The sequence below is a fragment of the Siphateles boraxobius genome, unplaced genomic scaffold (assembly GCF_051911475.1).
Source record: "Siphateles boraxobius isolate OS27281-9 unplaced genomic scaffold, OSU_SipBor_1 77, whole genome shotgun sequence".
NCBI lineage: Eukaryota > Metazoa > Chordata > Actinopteri > Cypriniformes > Leuciscidae > Siphateles > Siphateles boraxobius.
In genome coordinates this window covers 20,361,883-20,375,346 of record NW_027509205.1, presented here as the reverse complement: position 1 = coordinate 20,375,346, position 13,464 = coordinate 20,361,883, and the positions used below count along the sequence as shown (strand labels likewise).

General features: G+C 37.6%; 1 protein-coding gene across 2 annotated transcripts in view; it reads left to right on the top strand.

Moving 5' to 3' along the window:
• Nucleotides 1-13,464, top strand: part of dlgap4a (discs, large (Drosophila) homolog-associated protein 4a) — a 224,764-nt gene that overhangs the window by 177,382 nt on the left and 33,918 nt on the right. For both annotated transcript variants that reach the window (XM_077218588.1, XM_077218587.1), the window contains exons 3-5: nucleotides 4,435-4,799; nucleotides 7,842-8,687; nucleotides 9,648-9,886. In XM_077218588.1, coding sequence (XP_077074703.1) covers nucleotides 4,506-4,799; nucleotides 7,842-8,687; nucleotides 9,648-9,886 — 1,379 coding nt within the window. In that variant the 5' untranslated portion in view covers nucleotides 4,435-4,505. The remainder of the gene's footprint in view (nucleotides 1-4,434; nucleotides 4,800-7,841; nucleotides 8,688-9,647; nucleotides 9,887-13,464) is intronic.

Genomic DNA, 13,464 nt, shown 5'->3' with positions numbered 1-13,464 from the left:
CATGTACCATTATATGACCCCTTTAAAGCTTTTACTCGTAAACACACAAGGCACGTCCACTTTAATGAAATATATATATATATATAGTGACGTCTCTGGTACTGTGTTTAGTTTAATAGTGCTGTGTTATATTTATCAAACTCTCTGCCAAATGCATAAATGTTTAAAAAGTGTGCTTGACTGCATGACACAGCTGGATAATTGCCCAGTAGTAATGCTCATCTCCATTATCTGATCATCATATGATGAATCACTGCAGACACATACCGTTCAAAAGTTTTGAATCGGTAAGATTTGAGCTATTTATGTTTCTAAAAAAAATTTGTTCTGCTCCCCAAGGATGCTTTAATTTAATATGAAACAGTAGCCTATATTATGAAATATCATTACAATTTAAAGTGTCCCTATCTGCAATTTGAAAGGTTGTCAATTTTGTTTTGGAGTCTCCTACAACAGGTCTACATGCATCTCTCGTGGTGTTTGCCCTGCGAACTTATGCTATCCACAAGTGTCTACTATACACTCTGACCCCGAATTCATCAGGTTCACGCACCTCAATGTATGTTCATAAAACAAAAAGACTGTTTTACTCTATATGACATCATCTTGGACAAAAATCTTGACGTCTTCTGTATTTCTGAAATTTGGCACCAACAATTTTACTTTTTAAATCTCAATCTGTGTACTCCACCGGGATTTACATATCTTGACAAACCCAGAGCAAAGGGTAAAGGTGGTGACCTTTCTGTTGTGTACAGTGCCGAGATCTCAGTTACTGAAATTGCTGTTCCTTCTGTTTTATCATTTGAGAGTATTGTTTTTAAAGTTAGTGGTGTTTCTCCTGTTCTGATCTTGTTTATTTATCGTCCACCGAAACCTAACCCTGTTTTTTGATGAACTCACATAGCTACTTGCATTTGTAAATTCCTTTTGTCCATCTATGATTCTTATTGTAGATATTAACATTCATGTTGATTGTAATCATACTGCCAATTTTATGGAGATTCTGGATTATTTTAACCTGATACAACGTCAACTTTCCTAATCATAGAAAATTTCATACAATTGATTTGATGTGTACAGCTGGTGCTGATCTTAATCGCCTTGAAGGCAAAGATTTCTGTATTAGTGACCATAAGCTAAAGAGTTTTAATTTATCTGTTCCTCTACAAAATCTACAAAAGAGGGTTATTAGTTTTAGAAATCTTAAAAATATTGATCTTCATCAGTTTTCATGCATGATCAATGCAATGGTAGTCCTATGGGTAATACTGTTGATAAATATAACTTAATTTTATTATCAACTTTAGATGTGCTGGCCCCCAGGAAGGAATGCATTGTTTAATTTACGAAATCATCACCCTGGTTTACTATTGAGCTCAGGGCTCTTAAAGTTAAGAACAGGCAGCTGGAACTACCATGTAAAAAATTAGGTCTCACTGTCCATAAACTTATGGCATTTGGTTCAGTACAGCGATGCCCTCAAAATAGCAAGAACTTAATACAACTCTCAAGTCATTAATGATGGTGCTGCAAATCCAAATAAGATGTTTAAGGTAATCAACAAACTCCTTAAACCTACCAATTCACTTATTTGTTCCTCTGTGCAGCAGTGCAATACGTTTCTGAAATTCTTTGCTGAAAAATTGAGAATATTTATCAGTCTATTACTTCTGTCTCTCTGTGTGCACCTCCTGAGATTCGTCCCTTAAATTGTCCGCTAAATTGGTTTTCTAGTTTTAAAACGGTAACTATTGATTACATTTCTAAATTAATTATGACGATGAATTCCACTACCTGTACTCTGGGCTCTAATCCAACTCATGTTCTCAAAGAGTGTCTGTCATCTATCAGTCCTCTATTTTGAACATTGTTAACACTTCCCTTATTACTGGACTTGTTACCCAAGCCCTTAAGGTTGCTGCCATCACACCAGTTCTTAAAAAGCCTGGGTGTGATGTGTCTGATCTGTCTAACTACAGGCCTATATCTAATCTTCCTTTTTGGCGAAGGTTCTGGAACATGTTGTCGTGTCACAACTTCATTCTCATTTGTCCTTGAACAAGCTTTTAGAACCTTTTCAATCTGGGTTCCGATCAGGACAAAGTACTGAGACTGCCTTGGTCCAAGTTATGAACGATCTCCTCGTTTCTGCTGACTCTGGTGCCCTTACTACAATCTTGTTGCTGTTAGATTTGAGTGCAGCCTTTGACACAGTGTGTCACTCTTTAATGATGGAGAGACTCGAGTCTTGGCTTGGTTTTTCCGGTACAGTGTTCTAGTGGTTTAAAACGTCCCTCACTGATCGTACCCAGTTTGTTGTTTTAGAAAACAATAAATCTAACGTCGGACAGGTATGTCATGGTGTTCCTCAGGGGTCTGTCCTTAGCCCAATACTTTTTAATGTTTACATGCTTCCTTTAGGGCAGATTATTAGAAAGCATGGTTTGGGGTTCCACTTTTATGCTGAAGATATTCAAATTTATATTAGAACGAAAACTAATATCACAGTTATCTCGGCAACACTTTCTGACTGTCTGCAGGAAATTAAATTATGGATGTAACACAATTTTCTTAAATTGAATGGTACAAAGTCAGAGGTCCTTTTAGTTGGTACCCCTGCAGCTGCCTGTAATGGTAGAAATGTCAATTTACACCTTGAAAATAATGTTGTATTCCTATCATCTCAAGTTCGCAATCTTGGTGTTATTTTTGACTCTCATTTGACACTTGAAGCACAAATCAAGAGCATTTCACAATTTGCATTTTTTTCATCTCAGGAAAATTGCCAGGATTAGGCTTTTTCTTTCATTACCTGATGCAGAAAGGCTTGTCCATGCACTCTTTACCTCTATGGTTGATTATTGTAATGCATTTATCTTGGCAAAGTCTATTAAGCGCCTGCAACACATACAGAACTCAGCTGCACGTGTTCTTACACATACTCCTTATCGTCAGCATATCTCTGGGGTGCTTAGGAACCTGCATCGGTCCATGCCCATATTAATTTTAAAATGCTTATTTTATCATATAAAGCTGTACATGGAACTGCGCCATCATATACAGTATATATGATTTAATTACGCTATATATGCCCTCTCGATCTCTCTGCTCCACCAACTCTTTTCTCCTTAAACAGCCTTCTTGAAGACTAAAAACTATGGGTGAAAGAGCCTTCTCTGTGGCAGCCCCTATGTTGTGGAATGTAATTCCTTTAAATTTTCGGAATGCCAACCCAAACATTTAGAAGTTTTAAGAAACAGTTAAAAACACATATTTTTAAGATAGTGTTTGTGTCTTAATTGGTGACACTGGATTTATATTGAATTCTATACCTTTTTTATGGATCTACTTTTCTACTGTACTTGTTGTAGCACTTTGGGTATAAGAAAAGCGGAGTATAAATAAAATGTATTATTATTATCCAATGGAAAAAAGAAAAAGAAAACACTTTCATTTTCGCATAATATACTTTGCAGCATCAGCTCTTTTCTCACAGTATCTGAAACAGTTTGATCAAGGATTCGGTCTTTCTAAACCGTTTTGGTCTACTCTGCTCTGATTGGTCAGATGGCCCAGTCTGTTGTGATTGGTCTACTCTGCTCTGATTGGCCAGATGGCTCAGTCTGTTGTGATTGGTCTACTCAGCTCTGATTGGTCAGATGACCCAGTCTGTTGTGATTGGTCTATTCTGTTCTGATTGGCCAGACGGCTCAGTCTGTTGTGATTGGTCTACTCTGCTCTGATTGGTCAGTTGACCCAGTCTGTTGTGATTGGTCTACTCTGCTCTGATTGGCCAGATGGCTCAGTCTGTTGTGATTGGTCTACTTAGCTCTGATTGGTCAGATGATCCAGTCTGTTGTGATTGATCTAATCTGTTCTGATTGGCCAGACGGCTCAGTCTGTTGTGATTGGTCTACTCTGCTCTGATTGGTCAGATGGCCCAGTCTGTTGTGATTGGTCTACTCTGTTCTGATTGGCCAGACGGCTCAGTCTGTTGTGATTGGTCTAATCTGTTCTGATTGGTCAGTTGACCCAGTCTGTTGTGATTGGTCTACTCTGGTCTGATTGGTCAGTTGGCTCGGTCTGTTGTGATTGGTCTACTCTGCTCTGATTGGTCAGATGACCCAGTCTGTTGTGATTGGTCTACTCTGGTCTGATTGGTCAGTTGGCTCAGTCTGTTGTGATTGGTCTACTCTGCTCTGATTGGTGAGATAGCCCAGTCTGTTTGGATTTGTCGATCGCTTAATGCGTGTGTCGGAAACAATACGACCATGACCATATCTGAATTTCAGCTTCACTTGATACACAGTGATACGACACAGTGATACGAATAGTAACAATGCATTTACTCTCAGCATGTTCCCATGACAAACAAATTCCATTGGAACTGAGACTGACTTCACATGTGTGTTTGCGCTCTCTGTCTTCTAGGGGTCGCCCTCCAGGGCCGCAGTCTCTCTTCATCTGAGAGCATGTTTTAGGACAGACCCTGCACAGCAACCATGAAAAGCTTAGGGGCCAACCGTAGCCGACATCTGTCAGACACCTGTGACCCCACTGCGGGCCCCCAGGAGCCCTTGTGTCCCTTGGCCCCGGACCCCCACGCCGCCTTCTTCCTAAGCCCCACCGTCAACCATTATGGCACTCTGGATCCTCACCTCCATCATTTCCCCGTTTCCCCCCCGACGACCCTGCAGTCGGACTGCCTGTTGCCTCTAAACAACCAGCTGACCAACAGCAGCACTTTCCCACGCCTGCACTACAGCAACCAGCCGGAGCAGAGCGACTACACGCAGGTACTTATATTTTTCACCTATGTTCTTATTTCTATCAGGACCACTATCGTCAAATACGATTGACAATCAGCATACAGTTAGGATTGCCGGTGTGGTTCTTTTCTGGACAAGAACTCCCTACGCATCCATGCAGCCTAGCATAGATAAGAGCAGTAATAACCCTCCTTAGCGTAACAGAACAGAGCCAGCATGAAGGTATGCAGATATCATTAATTCAAGATTTTAAAATACAACATAATTCGAGAATTTATTCTGATTCAAGGAGAATCAAAATGCCAAATCCTGATTGACGAGAGGAGGAGCTGGGGATGGAGGAGGGTAATGAGCTCCTGAGAAACACGATAGCTGCTGATAATACTGATGGAGCTTATATATTTACAGTGATAGGCGTCGTATTCCTATAGGTAGACGTGGATCAGCTGAGAGTCAGCTGATGCGAGCGTGACTAATGTGACCTGCCAGAACTGACGCTATGCTTAATTATTGTTAAAATAGGGGTTGTATACTTTAGTTAATTTTGTTTGTGTATTTGTTTTTTAGTGTTATCATTATATGATATAGCATGTTTTTTAGTTATTATATTATAGGCCAGGGTATAGAATGCTTTAGTGAAAGTTTTTGTTTATTAATGTAGTAAGGTAGATAGATTGATGGTTGCTGCTTTTGTAATAAATCTGATTTCCTGAGAAGGATTAATAAAGTATCTATCTATCTACTAGCATGAGCATTGTGTTGCAAAACATTCTTCAAAAGGATCCTGCTTTAAGGACCGTTCATACTGGATGTGATTTGCAGCAATACACTGATTAGAAGTAGGAATGTGCAAAATTACAGTACATATTTTTAAGACCGACTAGTCAGTGGTCAATTGACTAATTGGTTTAATGGAAGCACTGTATAATAAGACTGGCTTTAATTTCACCTGATCCCAATCAAACACAATGTACAGTATGTGTGTTTTTGTATATTATACATGTATATAAACTTAAATATGTAAAATACTGGTATAGAAGTTTGGAGTTGGTGAGAATGTTTTTGTTTTATGAAAGAAGTCTCGACATTTATTTGATGAACAATACAGTACAATTTTGAACTATTATTACAATTTCAAATAACTGTTTTCTATTTTAAAATACTGTTTAAAAAAAGGATTTGTAAAAATTCCTGTGATAAAAGCTGAATTTTCAGCATCATTATTCCAGTCTTCAGTGTCACATGATCCTTCAGAAATCATTCTAATATGATGATTTGCTGCTCAAGAAACATTTCTGATTATTATCGATGCTGAAAACTGTTATGCATTTTGTTCAGGATTCTTTGATGAATAAAAAGTTTAAAAAGAACAGAATTAATTTAAAATATAAATCTGATGTAACATTATAAATGTCTTTATTGTCACTTTTGATCAGTTTAATGTATCCTTGCTGAATAGTTAAGCGTACTGACCCCAAACTTTCGATCGGTTGCATATTTCAAATTCAATATTTATTAAATATTATAAGAAATATTTTTTTTTGTTTTTTGATAAAATAACATGTATTATTTAAATGCATGCAACACACACAACAAATAAGGTTAATTCATGCATTAATAATCATTCATCTTGTCCATAATTGCAGTTTAAATGCAAAGATTTTTTTTCGTGTGTTTGTTTATAGCAGGCAAGAAAACTAGTTTCATGTCAAACTAAAAATGCAATCTAATTTTTATTGGTGTGTATGACCAATAATACAGCCACTTGACAACAGTGATAATATCCCTGTTACCGACTTTTCACAAATGTTTTGCGAAGGTCAAAATAGATCTCTAGTTTACAATAATTGTATTGTGCATGTGACATTAATTGCAGTTTACAAATGTCCAATTTTTAACCCACACTTGTTATAGTAAATGTCTAGTACATAGGTGCAAAACTCTTTCCAGAATTTATTTCCAACCCTGCTTCAACACACCTGTAGTTTTAAAAGAAGCTTGATGATCTTGATGATCTTGATGACCCCCTGGTGCTCTTCGAATTTTTTTTAGATTTGTTTTATTTTTTATTTTACTTGATCGGAATGGTATGGAACTTGGTAAAGGTAATCTTACTTAAAGCTAATTTTTTCAAGGTGCTCTAAGCGATGTTGGGTGACGTCACTTCTTGTTGACGTTTAAAGTATTGTCATACAAAACGGAGGCTAGCTAGACCAACCCTCCCTCCCTCCAACCCCGCGCACTAACCCCCCAAACCCCACCCCCAAACCCTTCTTGTCGTTTATTGGCTGGAACAGTTTGTTATGTTTCGTGGTGCGGGTAAGCCCAGTTTGTTTTTGTTGCCGTTTGTGGAGCCTGGGGTGTCTGCAGAGACTGCATTTTTTTACAGTGTGTTCAGGGGACAGGCAGTTAGCGGATAGTGAGGAGATGTTTGCTGTATGTGACAAACAATATTTTGGCCTAAAAAAGGCGTGACATCGCTTAGAGCACCTTTAAGACATTAGGCTCAAAACTTGTTTAAATTTATGACTTTGATTTTCTCACAGTTTTGGAGTAAAACATGTCTTTGAAAATATATGTTTCATATAATTGAATAAAATTAAAACATTTATTTTTCACATTTTTCATATAATAAACGTAAAATTCTGTAATTTTTTAAGTTAACTTTTCAAAACTTTTTTCACTTCAGCAATAATCTACCAAGTATCAATTTTGAAAGGAGATCAAACCTAAGTTTGTGCTCTAAAGCATTCAAGATGTATGACAGTTGAAGTTGAAAATGAAATTTTCAGGTCTATGCTCAAAAAGTGAATGAATGGATTATAAATACAGCATAAATATAATTAAGTAGAATAAAATTCCCTAAAAAATACAAAATATGAAATAACATTATCAAATAAAATATAGTTCATTAATTTCATTGAAATAAAAAAAGGTCACTTTTGATCGACACGTGAAGTGCACCAAAGGGTTAATTAGGATTGAAGCTAAACTGAGTTTTGTATCACTGGTCTAGTACATCTGCATAATTTTTATGTAATTTTGTGATGATATGTTTCGTCTCCTCAGGGTTGTATGGCTCAGACAGGCAGTCGCTCTGGCACCCTCACGTCCTCCATGTCCATGGGTTTGGGCTTGGGACTGGGCGCCCCGGCCATGATCAGCAGCGGCACGGCCACCATCTCCTCCGCGGCCGCCGCCAAGATGAACCGGCTCCCGGCAAACCTTCTGGACCAGCTGGAGCGCCACCTACCGCTACAGCGTGACGGGTTTAGCACATTACAGTTCCACCGGCGCAGCCGTGGCCCAAAGCCGCGCAGCGAGAGTCCCAGCCGCATCCGAAACCTGGTCCAATCCGTCCAGAAACTCTTCGCCAAGTCGCAATCCCTGGAGGGGTCGGCGGTTAAAGGAGGCATAACCGCTGGTGACACGGCTAAAACGACCCGGCGAAGCAAAAGCAAAGACCGCGCTAAGACTGAAGGCACCAAACGGCGTCCGCGGCCCAATCTCTCAGGCTTCTGGAGCTCAGATGACGGTTTAGAGGACGATCCACAAACTCAACCCACCGCCGGGCCGCTAGCAGTGGCGTATCGAAACCCTCTGAGCATGATGACGCTGGGAAGAGCCGTGTCGGACAGTCAAGCGCCACCCAGACTGAATCCGCAGGGCTACAACACCATCGCTGCGCACACTCTCAAATCCTCCAAGAGCAGCGGAGACCTCAAGCCTCAGGTCAGCCTGCCCGCCGGGGGCCAAAAGGGGGACAGTGTGCTGGTAAAGAGAGGCTCCTGGTCAACGCTGACCCTCAGCCAGGCCCGACAGGTGCTTCAGAAGGGCTCTGCTACCATCAACCAGACCCTGCTCAAGTCCAAGTCCTGCCACGGACAGGAGATGATGACCTGCAACTTACTACAGGTGATACACAGAAACGAAAGAAAGACAAAGTCTAGCTGTAGTCAATCATTTTATCCCTTAAAAGTCATCTTTGATCACCAAAATTACATATTTAAAAGTTTTTCTTCAAAAAAAAATTATTTGTGCCTTGTAACTCTACACCCTTGCCTCATTTAGTATACGCGGTTCTATGAATATGCAAATGAGCCCCACCTCCACTCACTCACTCAGCTCAGAGATCCACTCGTTGACGATCACACGTTGATCTGATTGGTTACAAGGTAGTTTGTGACATCAGAAACACCAGCGATTTCAAACCGTGTTTTGAGACTGTCTTTGGTTCACTGCAGTTTTAAGGAGAAAATACTCAGCAATGCTGTCGACTTATGAATTTGCACATGGTTTGACCTAATTTTAAACACCACATACTGTAGACATATAAACACATTAAAAGCTTGATTTTCACTACAGGGTAATAGTTTAAGGAATAGTACACCCCAAGATGAGAATTCTCTCATCATTTACGCATTCCAAACCTATAAGACTTTTGTCGTCAAGTAAGTATGTTTCTGTTTACCATATTTGAGTTCTCTATGTACATTCACTGATCAATGTTGATATGTGAATAAAAGCCTAAATTAAATCTGTTAATTAAATCATATAAAGCGATCTTTTCTCTTCAGAACACTCGGATTGAACTGCTCGATTCATATGTATTAGTTTTATGATCTCTTTTGAAGCATCAGAGTTTTGGGTGAACTGACTTTTAATGGAGGCTCCGAAATCTCTCAGAATTAATTACAAATATCTTCATTAATATGTTGTCATTCTGAATGACATTTCAACAGTAAAACCAAAACATAAAACCAACATGAATAAAAGAACTTGTCACGTGCATTTTACGCTTTATTTAAAAAAGTTTTAGTTGAGATCTTTGACCCAGATGCTTTGTGTGTATTGTAACAGTAAGTGTTTTGGCAGGTTCCTGGAGGCGAGTGGAGCGGGACGCTGGGTAAAACTGGGGCCGCGGGAGAGATCCCGTGCAGGCGCATGCGCAGCGGCAGTTACGTTAAAGCCATGGGAGACGTGGAGGACAGCGAGGACTCAGAAGGACCCCCTTCACCCAAACCCTCACCCAAGACCGCAGCTCGGCGACAGAGTTACCTGAAGGCCACCCAGCAGTCGCTCAGCGAGCAGCAGCCGCCCCTACCGCCCCGCAAGTGAGTCCAGCATCAAACACAACATCAGGGGTGTGGTAGAATATTTCTTCTTTCGCACCTGACTTAAGTCCACCTGCGTCTCGTCTACAATCGACGTCCCGGTTCAATAATATTTATTCTCTAGCGCGTCTCCTCATCGACATCGGCTGAGTTCCCTAACCCTAACATGCTGCGCAGCAATAATGACCAGACAGACTTCAGTAAATGTCCTTCAAATGCTTTTAATCATGGCCAGGAGAGTTCTCGAGCATTTCTCAGAGAATCTCTCCCAAAAAGAAGAATACGTCAGGTTTTACAGTATAGGATGAAGACAGACATACCAGTAAGATCAATGTGACTAAACTCATGTCAGGTTCAATATTTGCAAAAACAAGCCCCCATTTCACCCTCTGTTTCTGGCAGAGCAAATTTGGATCTCAAATCATCAAAGTTTTTTAAAAAAGGTTAGAAGTTCAGTTGATTACTCAATATTTCATGAGACTATTCTAGACAGTATATTTCTGATATTGTCTGGTCAACAACTCAGAATTTTCCATCGACACCAACAATATTCAGAGTACATTTTGTTCAGTGTTAGGCCTAAAGGAGGAGTACGGTTTAGATGTTAGACTTATGGTTAGTTTAAAATACAGTTTACTATCTTATCTATTAAAAACCCATCACAGGGGCGATTCTAGGGTTTTTTCAACTGGGAGGCATAAGAGGGGCCACAATTAATACAGAGGGGCCAATCTTATGTTGTGTTTATATATCCAAATCATTTAAAGTTCAGTAAGTAGCTATAATATATACTGTATATACTGATTGGCTTCATCACTGACTCCTCTCCACCAGTAAGCTGGTGTGTGTGTGTGTGTGTGTGTGTGTGTGTGTGTGTGTGTGTGTGTGTGTGTGTGTGTGTGTGTGTGTGTGTGTGTGTGTGTGTGTGTGTGTGTGTGTGTGTGTGTGTGTGTGTGTGTGTGTGTGTGTGTGTGTGTGAGATGCACACTGGTGGTGGTTGAGGAGATTCCCCCTTCCATGTAAAGCTCTTTGAGTGCCAAAAAAAAGCGCTATATAAATGTTATGAATTATTATTATTATCTTTTAATGGCATTTATTCACTACTGTAAATAAGAACAGTTAAATTCAATTTCTATTCACTTTTGACTTTTCAGAAATTAAAAACTGCAATAAATAAAAGAATCCAATCTGTGAATAAAGTACAACTCACAAAAATAATAAAACTCAACATTAGATTATATAAACTTTAAACCAATCCTCACAACCTTATACATGAGAAATAATAATAATAATAATAATAATAATAGCCTTATTTATACAAATACAGAAGTATATTAATATTTCATATATTAATTAATATAACTTTATTAATTAAATACAATAATACAATTTTTTATCCACATCCTGTTAAATTTGCATAGCAGCAGTAAGAGTAAATTTGCATTGATGAAAAGAAAAAATCTAAATAAGCCTAGGCTAATTAGCCTTGTGCATATGTGATTTTATAATATATATCCATACTTTGTGTTAGATAGCTATTTTTTCAAAAGGGTAGCTTTAGTTTAACTACATGTAAATTATATGAATCTTATAAAAACAGTTTAGAATAGCTTAATTAGTCTAGTGTTCTTTTAGTCTTATTTATTTATATATATTTTAGTAATATTTTATTTGAGAATGTTTCTGGATGTCATGATGTTTTGTCACTAACTTCTGTGAATTCTATCGTCATAGTAAACACAAACATTACCCACTAAATTTAACTTGAGACTCATTTCGTTCACTTTGCTTGGCACAAAATTCAAGAAATTAGCCAGATTGTGCCACACATTGCAAAACTACAAGATATTTGAAAAACACAATCTATTTTATGTTTCAGACAGCAAGAAAACTCAACATCAAATATCTTCATAATCTCTAGATATTATGAGAAATTACAACATGCACACACTCAATGCAATTAAAGACATCTCCAGACAAACAGACACACGCATGATGACTTTAAATGTGATTCCCTCTGTGATAATTGCTGCACTATTTCATGCCCATCACATAAGGAGCATTATTGAGTGCCTCATCTTAATCAAATGTCCTAAATTAAACATTTAATAATTGATGCTTTCAGGAACATATTCACTGTGACCAGCAGATGGCAGCATGTTGATTAGTAACTATAAAGCTTCATATCTGAAGTGTTCAACCATAGGATGATTCCAAATGACTGATTATTATACTCATTAAACAAGACTCACTTTATCCACGGTCAAGAAAAACTACAAAGGAGATCTCTTTAATATCTCAATTGTTTGTCCTAGATGGTGAGATTTAATGGAGGGCAAATGGAGGTTCTTTTTGAAGTAATATCAAACTGCAAAGAGTAAAGATACTTTCGTACAAACTTCCATTAGAAATGCCACTCACTGGATTAAACACGATGCATAATGCTTTCTGTGAACATGATGCATACTATTTGTTCTAAGTATAGTAATATAGAATACACTACGTATAGTAAACTAAGTATACACTATGTACTACACATTATGCTTGTATTCAATTTCAAACGTAAACACAGTGGTTCTCAATCAAGGCCTCAGATAACTTGCACATGATTGAAAATAAATGAAAACTACTAGAATAAATAAAGAAATTTGATTTGTATAGACATTTTAAAGAAAATATATTTTAAAAAATATTTATCTTTAATCCTTATCCAGCAAATAACGGAAGACTGGAAAAGTCATGCAAATTCATATGATAAACTGAGTGGAAACCAGAAAAACATTTGCCTCTTAAAATTTCTGGAATCCTGTTTTTTTTTTTTTTTTTGATTAAAATAGATTAATTTTGATCTACTTTGTTGCCTTTAAGGAGACATATAAAACTGACATTATTATTATTATTTGTTGTTTACAAATATCTGTATAATAATAAATTCATAAATAATCAAAATAAATATTTTGTCATATGTAATGTGTATATGTACCGTATATATGTAAATTTGTATAGAAATTAATTATACATACAAATATTTGTTAGAAATATATGTTAGAATTTGAATAAATATGAATTATATATATATATATATATATATATAATATTTGAACAATTTTTATTGGCATTTCAAAAGTGGTATGTTGAAAAAAAATCAAAACATGAATAAAAAAATTCCTTAATCATATAAAATATTTCACGGACAACTGGAAAAGTCATGCAAATTCATTGGTTAATAAAAGTTGAAACCCTAAAGAACATTTGGGTCTTAAATATTCTGGAAACTTGATATCCCCCCTATTTACATAAAAAAAAGAAAAGAGTACTCTTAGACTTTGGAATGAATCAATTATGGTTAAATCTTACTTGGAAAAAAAAACCTGTGAATAGCTCTGCAAAATAAATCATGCAATAATCAGTCGAGTGTTGATGAACCTTAGAAACAGACATCAGTCTTCCATGTAACGGCCCACCCTTCCTATACACTCACTAGCAGACAGAGTCCCTGTCGGTTCGGAGTGGTTTGGTCTCCTCTGCAGAGCGCCACATCAGTGCCGCACCTGCACAGGTTAGTGTTTAAGTCGCGC